Below are 15,949 nucleotides of genomic sequence, written 5' to 3'. Positions count from 1 at the left end.
AGCACGCCAGCCGCAGCACCGGGTTCTTTCCCAGCATTAAGCGCGACCCCTCGGTGTCCGGCGCACGGAGGAGTGGCGCCCAAGCAGAGAGAAGGCGCAGAGGTGTACCTGGGCAGCAGCTTCCCGTGGAAGACTTCCAGGAGACGGATGAAGGACTGCAGACCCCCCGAATTGGGCTTCTACTTTTATCAGGCAACTTATTCTGTTTCTTTGTTCTTTTCTATTATATTTTTTTAACGTTTTATTGCATTATTTCCTTCTATAAAAGTATTTACTTGAAATATACTAGAAGACACCGGGCCGGGTTCTCCCCAGTTCTGGCGTTATAAACGCAGGTTCACAAATAGACCTCAAGTCCTTAACAGCGTACGCTACACGCGGGGACAGCACGCATTTTATGGTGCGTATTAAAGGCGTTTGAAGTTTGACTAATAATATCACATTTCTGCAGGCATAATTTCAAGCATTAGAAATATACACGTGTGTCCTCTTTTCTCCATGACGCGGGTGAAATTCAACGGGCCCAGTATACATTTGGTAGCGAAGAACAGCGCTGGAAGAGAGTACCGTGACATATTGGCAGCTTAACATGTTTTTGCCAAAAGATGGGAACGAAACGATCCATACTTATTAGAAGAATGATATAAATGAATGCCATAAATTGTTATATTGGGTGTGCACAGGGGTTCTTTGTTACTGTTATGTGAAACATGGTATAATATTGCATGGCCAAGTACAGTTTTTAACCTTTATTTCATATGTCGTAGTAATGTAGGCATTGTACCTAGATTTTCCACCACTCACACATTCGATACGTACTTCTTGTTGAAAAAGGTTGAATTCTCTCTTCTCTTTGTGAATCCAATAGGCAAAATTTTCAGGTCAATGGCATGGCGTCTTCCTCTGTTTTTCAAATAATTTAGCTAAAGAAATACAAATAAAACAAAAAAAATGTCATTCTAATCAAGAACCTACCAGCAATATTTTGTGCTGATGTTATTTACATTAATGAGGGAGTCCTATTTGACTCGAGTGCAAAGTGCTATGTATACCAACCACCCCAAACATCTTTGTACAACACATGGAGAGGCACCAGGAAAAGAGAGAACCCTGGGATACCTGGAAATATGCCAATTCAAGTCATTTGAATATGCTTGGCATACCTAAATTAGCATAGGTACCTCAAGTGTGCACAGCTATTTATTCACAACTTGGGTAAAGGTGCGTTTGGGGTGGTAAACATTATATACAAGTAGGGATTCTGGTTTTAGGTGAAATGAAAAACACCATCGACTGATCTTTCACACACAACTCGAAAAAAAGCACCCCCACAAAAATCTCTCTCCCAGTCTCTCCTGATCCTGGACCCTGACACACACATCTGCCCTCGCTACTGCCTCCCTGCTAATGGTGTTAACCCATCCAATTAAAAACAAAAACCTGACCAACCTTAGAACGCACCTCTGAAAAGAAGCCTGGACTCGTGGCTACTATCCCACAGTCAGTCACCCCTACCAACCGCTGTGGCCAAGCACTGCCACCTACTGCACTTATTCCCTCACCTGTTGGCTCTGTAACTCTCCCATCATACCACTTAGATTGTAAGCTCTCTGGGACTGGGATCTCCTCTCCTGGTATCTGACTTTGCTGCGCAATACTGTATTATAATACCCTGTAAAGCATTGTCGGTGCTATATAAACAAATAAAAATATAAAACACATCTTGCACTTTCAGTTAAGCCCCCTCCTCCTCCCCCCCCGGAGGTTAGGCATCATTTCCTATTGATTTCCACCAGTCACAGGTAGGTCACACACACTCAAAAAAAAAAAAAAAGCACCGATAAATGCCAAAATAAAATGTAGGTCACATGCATCCCCCATTATTAACACGAATAAAACGAAAATAACAGAACAAAATAAATCAACACCAAAAATAGCAATCACTCTATATAAGCAACTTGGGACTCTATATAAAGGAGAAAGACACTTCTTTACTCAAGTTCATCGAAGCGCACTCTAGTGGCCAAAGGCAGAATTGCATACAGTACTTTTGTGCAATTTTTTAACAACAATGTTCAAACAAACTTTTGCAGGTTTGTGACAAAATAGAAAACTGTGTGTGTGAAAATTAGCAGGCCAAACCGACACTATCACCCGTCTCTAATCACCACCCCACTGTACACAATGCAGCCTGCAAAGATGCCATGTGGCAATTATGTATGTATACAAGGTTTAAAAACGTTGCTGATAGAGTAAGCGTGCCAGTGAAGGTATTAAAGTTACATAGTTACATAGAAACTATGTAACATAGTTTGTACTAACAGGTTATCTAATGTAGTCTTCTCTTAATAAAACCAAGTCAACTGCTAATTAAAAAGGACTTTAAATATAAGTCATAACTTACAAATTTATTACTTGTGGGCCATTGCAATACAAGATCTCGACCAGCGCAATCAGCGGATCTTCCAGCATCTTCCAACAAGCGGTAATCTGACAGTTGGAACAAGCGGCAGTGAAAGAATATAAGCACCACTTCAAAATATATACAAAGAAAAGCCTTACAGCTGCTAAATGCCAGTATATAGAAATAGAATGATCCACACAATGCTCTGTAGTATGTGGACCCCTCGGTGGGTATTTTGTTTCCGTTACATGCAGAACGCGCCCAAATCATCTTCCTATGGAAAGGAATTTATGATCGCGTCGGAGATACTTCAAGGCTGTTACTCGCTTTACTTCTGGGAAAGTATTGTACTAAACATGCCCAGCATAGAAGACATGAACAACTTGAAGGTTACGGGTAATAGTTAATATGAGGAACACCATTTCCACAAAGTGTGGATCTCGTTTGGAAGTTGTAATAAATAGATGGTAAATAAAGTGGATTTCACTGAATTATATACATTCTTCTTGACATTCACAAGTCACTTAAGATTGATTTCTTTGTTTTAAGTTATTTTGTTCTGTATCACTAGAAAAACTTCAAAGAATTTCCCACATACAAGTCTGTACTTGTATCATATCTATCCCGGTCTCCTAGTATTCAATTATTAAATAATAAACACTAGAATATTTGGTTGGTTTTGCTCTGCCCGTCCACTCTTTCCATAGGGATCTGACATTTAGAAATGACAGGAGTGTGGAGGTCCTTATGTAACATCGATGGTACCTATACCACTAGTTGCAACCCCCCGTTCTATATAAACCAGAGTAACTTCGTGCTGACTTACTGTGAAACAAATCTTTTGAACTTCACCATTTTACTTTATTCCCTTTATTTTATTAGCAGACATTAAAATGATCACGTAAAGTTGTAAAGATGTCCGTATTCATTTTATTTTACTATAGATTTACTTCTGTATTAGACATTAAAAACACGAAACTTACCACTCAGGAGATTTATTTCATTAAAGTTGCTAATAGAAACAAATGCGGCCTTGTCTCGGATTCCATCACAGCGGACGTCAGTTTTGTGCTGCTTTACGCAAGATAAACTTTGGGGAGGAACGGGAAACACATTAGGTTCTGAACGCCAGGCCTGGCATAGGTAACAGACAACATATATTACATTAAGACTGAAGGAAAAGCCTCGTTTTACCTGCAGGAATATTTCATACATCGTGGACATCTGTACTTGGCTTCGTCAGAACCACAGGTCTCACAACTGTTTGAAATAAAAATGTATCGTTACAAGATGTAACAGACTTTCTAGTCCTTAAAGTAAAGATGTGGCTAGAGAGAGGTTTAAGTGCACAGCAACGATCAGTCTCCTTTGTGTGGCATGAGCTACAATGCAATAAACAGAAGACGCGCAAAGAGCCCCTTACTTGATTTTTCAATCATATGTAGTTCCCACTTTTTCCAAGGCCCAAAAGTAACTGATGGCAGCGGCATGTTTAAAGCCACATATGCCACCCATTTTCCACATGGATATATACAAAGCAGGGGGTCCCTCCAGAGCTGAACCCCACTATTTTAGTTCGAGGGACGCCCTAATTGCAGTGGCCCGTTTACTTCTTGGATTTGCAGAAGTATGCGCACTTATTCTTGGTCCGCATGACACACACAATTTGGAAGCAATTTTGCATTTCCAAATCACAGCTGAAAAACACTGGCAACTAAAACTGCAAGTGGTCAACAAGGCTAAAATAACTTGCTGCACCTCCAGAGACACTCCACGTTCCCATCCTGTAACACGCTCTGTGTGTGGGGTGGGACAGAGGAAGCAAGGATGCAGCTACCAAAGTATGAACCATGATATAGATATATATTTATATCTATATCAGCCAGTATAACCAGCCTCATACTGATGAAACCCATTAAGGTCGAAACTGCCGTCTGAGGGTAGGTTTACTGGCTATGCATCTTAACCCAGGCTCTGCTCAAATAAGCTTATAGGGGTCCATGTCAAAATGGATTTGAAGCAAAAGGTGGCACTGTGTGCTCATTTGCATGTCATTTCCCAGAATCCCTTGCTGCAGTGGAAGCACTGTATGCTCGGTGATAATGGTGAAAGGCAGTGTTACAGACCTAAGAAATGCAAATGAGCACAAAGTAATATTTCCATTTGCTATATATCAGTACCACTGCTTGTCTGAGACAGCCTAACCCCTTCCCCCGGAGACACACACACACACACAGTACCACTGCTTGTCTGAGACAGCCCCCCCGGGAGACACACACACACAGTACCACTGCTTGTCTGAGACAGTCCCCCCCAGGAGACACACACACAGCACCACTGCTTGTCTGAGACAGCCCCCCCCCCTCCCCCGGAGACACACACAGTACCACTGGTTGTCTGAGACAGCCCCCTCCCCCGGAGACACACACACAGGACCACTGGTTGTCTGAGACAGCCCCCCCCCCTCCCCCGGAGACACACACAGAACCACTGGTTGTCTGAGACAGCCCCCTCCCCCGGAGACACACACACAGGACCACTGGTTGTCTGAGACAGCCCCCCCCCGGGAGACACACACACAGTACCACTGCTTGTCTGAGACAGCCCCTTCCCCGGAGACACACACACACAGCACCACTGCTTGTCTGAGACAGCCCCCTCCCCGGAGACACACACACAGTACCACTGCTTGTCTGAGACAGACCCCCCCAGGAGACACACACAGTACCACTGCTTGTCTGAGACAGCCCCCTCCCTGGAGACACACACACAGCACCACTGCTTGTCTGAGACAGACCCCCCCCCCCCCCGGGAGACACACACACAGTACCACTGCTTGTCTGAGACAGCCCCCTCCCCGGAGACACACACACAGTGCCACTGCTTGTCTGAGACAGCCCCCCCCGGAGACACACACACAGTGCCACTGCTTGTCTGAGACAGCCCCCCCGGGAGACACACACACAGTGCCACTGCTCGTCTGAGACAGCCCCCTCCCCGGAGACACACACACAGTGCCACTGCTTGTCTGAGACAGCCCCCCCGGGAGACACACACACAGTACCACTGCTTATCTGAGACAGCCCCCCCCCCCCGGGAGACACACACACAGTACCACTGCTTGTCTGAGACAGCCCCCTCCCCAGAGACACACACACAATACCACTGCTTGTCTGAGACAGCACCCCCCCCGGGAGACACACACACAGCACCACTGCTTGTCTGAGACAGCCCCCCCCGGGAGACACACACACACAGTGCCACTGCTTGTCTGAGACAGCCCCCTCCCCGGAGACACACACAGTACCACTGCTTGTCTGAGACAGCCCCCTCCCCCGGAGACACACACAGTACCACTGGTTGTCTGAGACAGCCCCCCCCCGGGAGACACACACAGTACCACTGGTTGTCTGAGACAGCCCCCCCCCGGGAGACACACACACACAGTATCACTGCTTGTCTGAGACAGCCCCCCCCGGGAGACACACACACACACAGCACCACTGCTTGTCTGAGACTGCCCCCTCCCCCGGAGACACACACAGTACCACTGGTTGTCTGAGACAGCCCCTCCCCGGAGACACACACACACAGTACCACTGCTTGTCTGAGACAGCCCCCCCCGGGAGACACACACACAGTACCACTGCTTGTATGAGACAGCCCCCCCCCCCCGGAGACACACACACAGCACCACTGCTTGTCTGAGACAGCCCCCCCCGGGAGACACACACACAGTACCACTGCTTGTCTGAGACAGCCCCCCCCCCCCCCGGAGACACACACACAGCACCACTGGTTGTCTGAGACAGCCCCCTCCCCCGGAGACACACACAGTACCACTGCTTGTCTGAGACAGCCCCCCCCCCCCCCGGGAGACACACACACAGCACCACTGCTTGTCTGAGACAGCCCCCCCCGGAGACACACACACACAGTACCACTGCTTGTCTGAGACAGCCCCCCCCGGGAGACACACACACACACAGTACCACTGCTTGTCTGAGACAGCCCCTCCCCAGAGACACACACACAATACCACTGCTTGTCTGAGACAGCCCCTCCCCAAAGACACACACACAGTGCCACTGCTTGTCTGAGACAGACCCCCCCGGGAGACACACACACAGTACCACTGCTTGTCTGAGACAGCCCCTCCCCAAAGACACACACACAGTGCCACTGCTTGTCTGAGACAGACCCCCCCGGGAGACACACACACAGTACCACTGCTTGTCTGAGACAGCCCCCCGGGAGACACACACACAGTACCACTGCTTGTCTGAGACAGCCCCCTCCCCAGAGACACACACACAGTACCACTGCTTGTCTGAGACAGCCCCCCCCCCCCCCCGGGAGACACACACACAGTACCACTGCTTGTCTGAGACAGCCCCTCCCCAGAGACACACACACACACACAGTACCACTGCTTGTCTGAGACAGCCCCCCCCGGGAGACACACACACACACAGATCCACTGCTTGTCTGAGACTGCCGCCCCCCCCCCCCCCCCGGGAGACACACACACACACAGAACCACTGCTTGTCTGAGACAGCCCCCCCCCCAGAGACACACACACAGTACCACTGCTTGTCTGAGACAGCCCCCCCCGGGAGACACACACACACACAGAACCACTGCTTGTCTGAGACAGCCCCCTCCCCAAAGACACACACACAGTACCACTGCTTGTCTGAGACAGCCCCCCCCGGAAGACACACACACACACAGAACCACTGCTTGTCTGAGACAGCCCCCCCCCCCCAGAGACACACACACACAGAACCACTACTTGACTAAGACAGATCCCCCCGGGAGACACACAAACACAGTGCCACTGCTTGTCTGAGACAGCCCCCTCCCCAAAAACACACACAGTGCCACTGCTTGTCTGAGACAGCCCCTCCCCAAAGACACACACACAGTACCACTGCTTGTCTGAGACAGCCCCTCCCCAAAAACACACACAGTACCACTGCTTGTCTGAGACAGACCCCCCCGGGAGACACACACACACAGTGCCACTGCTTGTCTGAGACAGCCCCCTCCCCGGAGACACACACACAGCACCACTGCTTGTCTGAGACAGCCCCCCCCGAAGACACACACACACACACAGTACCACTGCTTGTCTGAGACAGCCCCCTCCCCGGAGACACACACACACAGAACCACTACTTGTCTGAGACAGCCCCCCCCCCCCCCCCCCCCGGGAGACACACACACAGAACCACTGCTTGTCTGAGACAGCCCCTCCCCAGAGACACACACACACAGTACCACTACTTGTCTGAGACAGCCCCCCCCCCCCCCCGGGAGACACACACAGTACCACTACTTGTCTGAGACAGCCCCCCCCCCCCCCCGGGAGACACACACAGTGCCACTGCTTGTCTGAGACAGACCCCCCCGGGAGACACACACACAGGACCACTGGTTGTCTGAGACAGCCCCTCCCCGGAGACACACACAGTACCACTGCTTGTCTGAGACAGCCCCCTCCCCGGAGACACACACACAGTACCACTGCTTGTCTGAGACAGCCCCCCCCCCCCCCGGGAGACACACACACAGCACCACTGCTTGTCTGAGACAGCCCCTCCCCCTGGAGACACACACACAGTACCACTGCTTGTCTGAGACAGCCCCTCCCCGGAGATACACACACAGTACCACTGCTTGTCTGAGACAGCCCCCTCCCCGGAGACACACACACAGTGCCACTGCTTGTCTGAGACAGCCCCCTCCCCGGAGAGACACACACACACAGTACCACTGCTTGTCTGAGACAGCCCCTCCCCGGAGACACACACACACACACACACACACACACACACACACACACACACACACAGTACCACTGCTTGTCTGAGACAGCCCCTCCCCGGAGACACACACACACACACACACACACACACACAGTACCACTGCTTGTCTGAGACAGCCCCCCCGGGAGACACACACACACAGTACCACTGCTTGTCTGAGACAGACCCCTCCCAGGAGACACACACACAGTACCACTGCTTGTCTGAGACAGCCCCCTCCCAGGAGAGACACACACAGCACCACTGCTTGTCTGAGATAGCCCCCCCCCCCCCCCCGGGAGACACACACACAGCACCACTGCTTGTCTGAGACAGACCCCTCCCCGGAGACACACACACAGCACCACTGCTTGTCTGAGACAGCCCCCCCGGGAGACACACACACACAGTACCACTGCTTGTCTGAGACAGCCCCTCCCCAGAGACACACACACACACAGTACCACTGCTTGTCTGAGACAGCCCCCCCCCGGGAGACACACACACACACACACAGATCCACTGCTTGTCTGAGACTGCCGCCCCCCCCCCCCCCCCCCCGGGAGACACACACACAGCACCACTGCTTGTCTGAGACAGCCCCCCCGGGAGACACACACACACAGTACCACTGCTTGTCTGAGACAGCCCCTCCCCAGAGACACACACACACACAGTACCACTGCTTGTCTGAGACAGCCCCCTCCCCGGAGGACACACACACAGTACCACTGCTTGTCTGAGACAGCCCCCCCCCCCCCCCGGGAGACACACACACAGCACCACTGCTTGTCTGAGACAGCCCCTCCCCCTGGAGACACACACACAGTACCACTGCTTGTCTGAGACAGCCCCTCCCCGGAGATACACACACAGTACCACTGCTTGTCTGAGACAGCCCCCTCCCCGGAGACACACACACAGTGCCACTGCTTGTCTGAGACAGCCCCCTCCCCGGAGAGACACACACACACAGTACCACTGCTTGTCTGAGACAGCCCCTCCCCGGAGACACACACACACACACACACACACACACACACACACACACACACAGTACCACTGCTTGTCTGAGACAGCCCCTCCCCGGAGACACACACACACACACACACACACACACACAGTACCACTGCTTGTCTGAGACAGCCCCCCCGGGAGACACACACACACAGTACCACTGCTTGTCTGAGACAGACCCCTCCCAGGAGACACACACACAGTACCACTGCTTGTCTGAGACAGCCCCCTCCCAGGAGAGACACACACAGCACCACTGCTTGTCTGAGATAGCCCCCCCCCCCCCCGGGAGACACACACACAGCACCACTGCTTGTCTGAGACAGACCCCTCCCCGGAGACACACACACAGCACCACTGCTTGTCTGAGACAGCCCCCCCGGAGACACACACACACAGTACCACTGCTTGTCTGAGACAGCCCCTCCCCAGAGACACACACACACACAGTACCACTGCTTGTCTGAGACAGCCCCCCCCCGGGAGACACACACACACACACACAGATCCACTGCTTGTCTGAGACTGCCGCCCCCCCCCCCCCCCCCCGGGAGACACACACACACCCACTGCTTGTCTGAGACAGCCCCCCCCCCAGAGACACACACACAGTACCACTGCTTGTCTGAGACAGACCCCTCCCAGGAGACACACACACAGTACCACTGCTTGTCTGAGACAGCCCCCTCCCAGGAGACACACACACAGCACCACTGGTTGTCTGAGATAGCCCCCCCCCCCCGGGAGACACACACACAGTACCACTGCTTGTCTGAGACAGCCCCCCCCGGGAGACACACACACACACACACACAGTACCACTGCTTGTCTGAGACAGCCCCCCCCCCCCCGGGAGACACTCACACAGTACCACTGCTTGTCTGAGACAGCCCCCTCCCAGGAGACACACACACAGCACCACTGCTTGTCTGAGACAGCCTAACCCCTACCCCCCCCCCCCCCCGAGACACACACACAGTACCACTGCTTGTCTGAGACAGCCCCCCCGGGAGACACACACACACACACACACAGCACCACTGCTTGTCTGAGACAGACCCCTCCCCGGAGACACACGCGCGCGCTCACATATTCAGGGACATCTTCCGTTTCCGGCAGCGGGCCGCTGTGACACCTGTATCGTCTCCCGTGCCCCCGCCGGACACGGGCAGCGCTTCCATCTCTCACACCAGCACAGCGCCCCAGTGCTCACACGTGCAGACCACTTCCGGCTCTCCAACACTTCCGGAACTGGTCTGCATTAAGCTACAGCGACGCAGTGTGGGCGGGGCTGCTGCCATGGAGACGCAGGTTATGCGAGTTGTGGCCAGCAGCCATCTTTTGGCTGGAAGCTGCGCGCGACATGTTTCGGCTGGCAAATGTTTGCTGGCTCACATAGGCTGAACGGAGACACGTGACATAACCATTGCTGTGCTCCTGCTGCTGCTTACTGTGCTCCTGCTGCTGCTCACTGTGCTCCTGCTGCTGTTGCTTACTGTGCTCCTGCTGCTGTTGCTTACTGTGCTCCTGCTGCTACTGCTTACTGTGCTCCTGCTGCTGCTTACTGTGCTCCTGCTGCTGCTTACTGTGCTCCTGCTGCTGCTTACTGTGCTCATGCTGCTGTTGCTTACTGTGCTCCTGCTGCTGCTTACTGTGCTCCTGCTGCTTGCTGTGCTCACTTTGCTCCTGCTGCTGCTCACTGTGCTCCTGCTGCTGTTGCTTACTGTGCTCCTGCTGCTACTGCTTACTGTGCTCCTGCTGCTGCTTACTGTGCTCCTGCTGCTGCTTACTGTGCTCCTGCTGCTGCTGCTTACTGTGCCCCTGCTGCTTACTGTGCTCCTGCTTACTGTGCTCCTGCTGCTGCTTATTTACTGTGCTCCTGCTGCTTACTGTGCTCCTGCTGCTGCTTACTGTGCTCCTGCTGCTGCTTACTGTGCTCATGCTGCTGCTTACTGTGCTCATGCTGCTGTTGCTTACTGTGCTCCTGCTGCTACTGCTTACTGTGCTCCTGCTGCTGCTTACTGTGCTCCTGCTGCTTACTGTGCTCACTGTGCTCCTGCTGCTGCTCACTGTGCTCCTGCTGCTGCTTACTGTGCTTCTGCTGCTGTTGCTTACTGTGCTCCTACTGCTGTTGCTTACTGTGCTCCTGCTGCTACTGCTTACTGTGCTCCTGCTGCTGCTTACTGTGCTCCTGCTGCTTACTGTGCTCACTGTGCTCCTGCTGCTGCTTACTGTGCTTCTGCTGCTGCTTACTGTGCTTCTGCTGCTGTTGCTTACTGTGCTCCTACTGCTGTTGCTTACTGTGCTCCTGCTGCTACTGCTTACTGTGCTCCTGCTGCTGCTTACTGTGCTCCTGCTGCTTACTGTGCTCCTGCTGCTGCTTACTGTGCTCCTCCTGCTGCTTACTGTGCTCCTGCTGCTGCTGCTTACTGTGCTCCTGCTGCTGCTTACTGTGCTCCTGCTGCTGATTACTGTCCCGCTGCTGCTTACTGTGCTGCTACTGCTGCTTACTGTGTTCCTGCTGCTACTGCTGCTTACTGTGCTCCTGCTGCTGCTTACTGTGCTCATGCTGCTGCTTACTGTGCTCATGCTGCTGTTGCTTACTGTGCTCCTGCTGCTACTGCTTACTGTGCTCCTGCTGCTGCTTACTGTGCTCCTGCTGCTGCTCACTGTGCTCCTGCTGCTGATTACTGTCCCGCTGCTGCTTACTGTGCTGCTACTGCTGCTTACTGTGTTCCTGCTGCTACTGCTGCTTACTGTGCTCCTGCTGCTGCTTACTGTGCTCATGCTGCTGCTTACTGTGCTCATGCTGCTGTTGCTTACTGTGCTCCTGCTGCTACTGCTTACTGTGCTCCTGCTGCTGCTTACTGTGCTCCTGCTGCTGCTCACTGTGCTCCTGCTGCTGCTGCTTACTGTGCCCCTGCTGCTTACTGTGCTCCTGCTGCTGCTTACTGTGCTGCTACTGCTGCTTACTGTGTTCCTGCTGCTTACTGTGCTCCTGCTGCTGTTGCTTACTGTGCTCCTGCTGCTGTTGCTTACTGTGCTCCTGCTGCTACTTCTTACTGTGCTCCTGCTGCTTACTGTGCTCCTGCTGCTGCTTACTGTGCTCCTCCTGCTGCTTACTGTGCTGCTGCTGCTGCTTACTGTGCTCCTGCTGCTGCTTACTGTGCTCCTGCTGCTGCTGCTTACTGTGCCCCTGCTGCTTACTGTGCTCCTGCTTACTGTGCTCCTGCTGCTGCTGCTTACTGTGCTCCTGCTGCTACTGCTGCTTACTGTGCTCCTGCTGCTTACTGTCCTGCTGCTGCTTACTGTGCTGCTGCTGCTACTGCTGCTTACTGTGCTCCTGCTGCTGCTTACTGTGCTCCTGCTGCTGCTTACTGTGAGCAACCTAAATTCATACACTCCACGTGACTGTGCCTGGTTATTAGCAGGCTTACTTAGTATTTAGTGAAACACTATTTTTGCAGAGAGCAAACCAGCTCTGTGACGCCCCTAGGCACGCCCCCAATGGCGTATCTACCATGGCCCGAAAACGCACCCTCCACGCGGGTGATGTCACAGCCTTGGCACGCCTCTGCCCGGCCGAACGCTGTATGGCCTTAGCCTTAGGCTGGATGCAGGAAGTTGGGGTACCCTCCTACTGTCTCTAAATTCTCCCTACATACCACTTACATTATAAATTCTTCAGGACAAAGACCCTTTTTCCTACTGTTTACTTTTATGTAATGCTTATTCCGATTAGGTCTCATATTATTGTGTTGTATGCAATACTGCTGTGAAGTGCTGTGTACATGCGCGGTGCTATACAAATAAAGATAGACATACGTATAAGCGGCAGCATGAATTTGCAGAAAGCAGGATTAGCAATGATTGTTAGGAGCATTCTTGAGCTGACCCAGTACTGAGCCTGCTGTTCACAGCATTTCAGATTACTGGGTGCAAATGGGGCATGTGGGGGTGCATATTCCATATTGGATAATTTCCATCTTTTTGTGTCAATGTATCGAGGTTTTTCCTCCCAAGTTTTGCACCGGTTTGGGGTGTGTCAGTAAGAGGGGTTACATGATCCAGAGATTATGGTGGGTATCCAACTCTGCGTCTCAGTGCTGTACTTTTGTACCTAGTACTTACTTATAAACTCACCAGGTCTGAGATGGCGCCCGTCATTTTTACAGATGAACTTCATTGTCCAACTGATATCTAAACATCAGCTATACAAGACCACCTGGCGTTAACTTTAGTGAGCCACTATGGACAATATTTCCACCAAAGAATGTGCGGTTCTTTGACCAATTCAATTTTTTTTTCTGCTGGCTAAAAACATAACCCCTGGAAAAACTAACCGAGAACTCTGTAAGCAGCGCCTCTCTTTCCAACAATTTAAATAGTATACACCCTTGTGCCTTTGTTAGCTGTGTCGCACACAGAGCTGGATCCACAAAGCTGCGTTAGATCAGGGATCATAACGTGACATTACCTAAAACAGTAACATGTTATTTTCCCCCGAGGTTAACATACATTGTCAGAGCAGATATTTCCCAGGAATCTCAGCTGCGTTTACAGGTATCTCTCCACATGTTGTATACAGTATAGAGGTGTGCTGCCGCTACCTAAAATGCCCCCCTTTCAGGGTTTGGATGGGAATAATGTCAAGTGTAGGTATGATTTGTCTCATGTGAAGTCTCTTGTTAACTTTAACAGGCTTTCTGCAATGTTAGGGTGAATGCCTTTCTTGTATCACATTATCATGCATTATAGTTAATGCAATGCTCTTTATAAGAGAACATTTTACTTATTGTTATTTTATTAGCCTTTAAAGATATGCGGTAGAGATGATGATTAATAATACAGTAAAAAAATTTAGGAGCAAGAAAAATGATGTGAGTGTGGCATGAGTTAATCAAATTATTTTAGAGCCTGTCATGATAATGTCATGAGATATTATGTATTTTAATCCATCTGGTGCATCAGGGGTTAATGTGATTGGAGTTTTATTTTAAAATAATCTGTTGGGGTTGGGGACTTTTTCCAGGTTTGCGCTCGGCTTCAAAGAGAGCTTAATCTGGGATGCCTATCCTGTACGGGCTCACTTAAAAGGGCGGGCGTGATTATTAACCCATGTCCCGTATGCAGGTCGCGAGCTCGCAGGGTGCCGTACGTGACAGAGCCACAGGGTTCTTTTGAAGTTGCTTTTTTACTGTAATTTATAAGTACTTAATTGTCACTTTCTGTGTTAGGATGTTAACCCCTGTCCAAATAGAAAGCCTGTATCTGGCTGATCAGTCCAGCAGGGAGCTGGTTAATTGCAGCTACAGACAATTAGCCCGTCTTCACTTGGCTCATCAGTCAGGTAGAAAAGCCTCCTACGTTATATGCAGCGGATCTCTATAGCACTAAGCAGGTGTGTGCTGCCACAGAGAGATCCCTGGGAACCAGACACTCTATCCTAAGACACAGTGCACCCTGGAACCTGTCAGAGGATTCACCCCTGGAACCCCAACCCAGACCCTGGACTGCGAGAAGACGCACCCTGATACTAGGTACCTCTTTGGACTTCAGGGGAAAAGGTTGGCAAGAGGCCTAGCCTCCCAGCCCTGCAGATAGGGACGGGGAAGTGTGAGTCAGCCCTTACAAAGGGATAGGCCTGTTTTATTTCTTTATTTGTATGCTGCGTTAAAGCTCTGTTGTTTGAAGCTACGGGCTGAATAAAAACCAAGGTTTATTTTCCCCAATATATGTCTCCCTGGTTATACCTTTGCACTCATCTCCTACACTTTCTAAGAAATATACTATACCTATTGGACTTTGGACTGTGGAATCCCCATAACAAAGGCAGAAAATGACCTGGTGTGTTACATTCCTGCACAAACGGGGTTAATGTTCAGTATGAGGCTAGCCTAGGGGTGGCCAACTCCAGTCCTCAAGAGCCATCAACAGGTCAGGTTTTAAGGATATCCCTGCTTTAGCACAGGTGATTCCATCAGAATGACTTTGGCGGCCAAATACATGCTTTAGGTACTTGCTGTGAAACACTGGAAAGAAGAATCCCCCTTACACGTAATCCCAAAGGAAGGCAGAAGATAAAGAATGTATGGGAAATTAATCACAGAAGATAAAACCCGGGCTGGAGAAATACGCATGCGCAGAATGCTGTCAGAATGAAGTAGGGATTGGAAATGTATTTCCAAGTACTGTATATACACTAGTGCTTTGGCAGAGATTTATTTGTCTAGACCAGGGGTGCTAAACTCCAGTCCTCAAGTCCCCCCAACAGGTCAGGTTTCCAGGATATCCCAGCTTCAGCACAGGTGTCTCAATTAGAGGCTTAGTCTTCGATTGAGCCACCTGTGCTGAAACTGGGATATCCTGAAAACCTGACCTGTTGATGGGGTTCGAGGACTGGAGTTGAGCACCCGTAGTACTGTTAACTTTAATTGTGTAGGCCTACCGTTCTTGAATAAAAACTAAATCTAGTTTGAGAGACGTCTGTGTCAAACTAGATCAGACTTCCATCAATACCTTTCTTTAAAATGAGCCTTGAATTGTTGAAAATTTCTAGAATAAACTGTTGTTACCATTTGTTATTTGCTGACCACATCTTGAATATTTGTATAGATCTGTATCAGTTTATTATCTATGTGTAGTGCTTACAGTTACTGTTTTTTGTTAACCACATGCCACATGGCATCTGCAGAGCAGTACTTCAAGGTGTGCCTG

The 15,949-nt window shown here is 50.7% G+C and overlaps 2 protein-coding genes across 4 annotated transcripts in view; both read right to left on the bottom strand.

Annotated features, from left to right (window-relative positions):
* ZNHIT6 (zinc finger HIT-type containing 6) overlaps positions 1–10,505 on the bottom strand; it is a 38,302-nt gene extending 27,797 nt beyond the window's left edge. Inside the window, exons 1-5 of one of the 3 annotated variants that reach the window (XR_012804023.1) lie at positions 10,322–10,505; positions 3,599–3,664; positions 3,388–3,494; positions 2,405–2,490; positions 820–923 (exon numbers count right to left, since the gene is read on the bottom strand). Coding sequence is in view for 2 of the 3 variants with exons in the window: in XM_075615629.1 (XP_075471744.1) it covers positions 820–923; positions 2,405–2,490; positions 3,388–3,494; positions 3,599–3,664; positions 10,322–10,413 (455 nt within the window). In the remaining variant the exon portion in view is untranslated. The remainder of the gene's footprint in view (positions 1–819; positions 924–2,404; positions 2,491–3,387; positions 3,495–3,598; positions 3,665–10,321) is intronic. The other 2 variants (XM_075615629.1, XM_075615628.1) reach the window with 2 other exon arrangements.
* Positions 10,506–10,623: 118 nt separating this feature from the next.
* LOC142504033 (uncharacterized) lies at positions 10,624–13,418 on the bottom strand. Its single transcript, XM_075617142.1, has 3 exons — positions 13,376–13,418; positions 11,119–12,222; positions 10,624–11,045 (listed from the first exon to the last, which is right to left on the bottom strand). Exons 1-3 carry the CDS (start codon positions 13,416–13,418, stop codon positions 10,624–10,626), a joined length of 1,569 nt encoding a protein of 522 aa, XP_075473257.1.
* Positions 13,419–15,949: the final 2,531 nt, after the last annotated feature.

The sequence above is a fragment of the Ascaphus truei genome, chromosome 10 (assembly GCF_040206685.1).
Source record: "Ascaphus truei isolate aAscTru1 chromosome 10, aAscTru1.hap1, whole genome shotgun sequence".
Lineage (NCBI taxonomy): Eukaryota > Metazoa > Chordata > Amphibia > Anura > Ascaphidae > Ascaphus > Ascaphus truei.
Note: the sequence above shows the minus strand (reverse complement) of the source record. Positions and strands in the feature narration are given on the sequence as shown.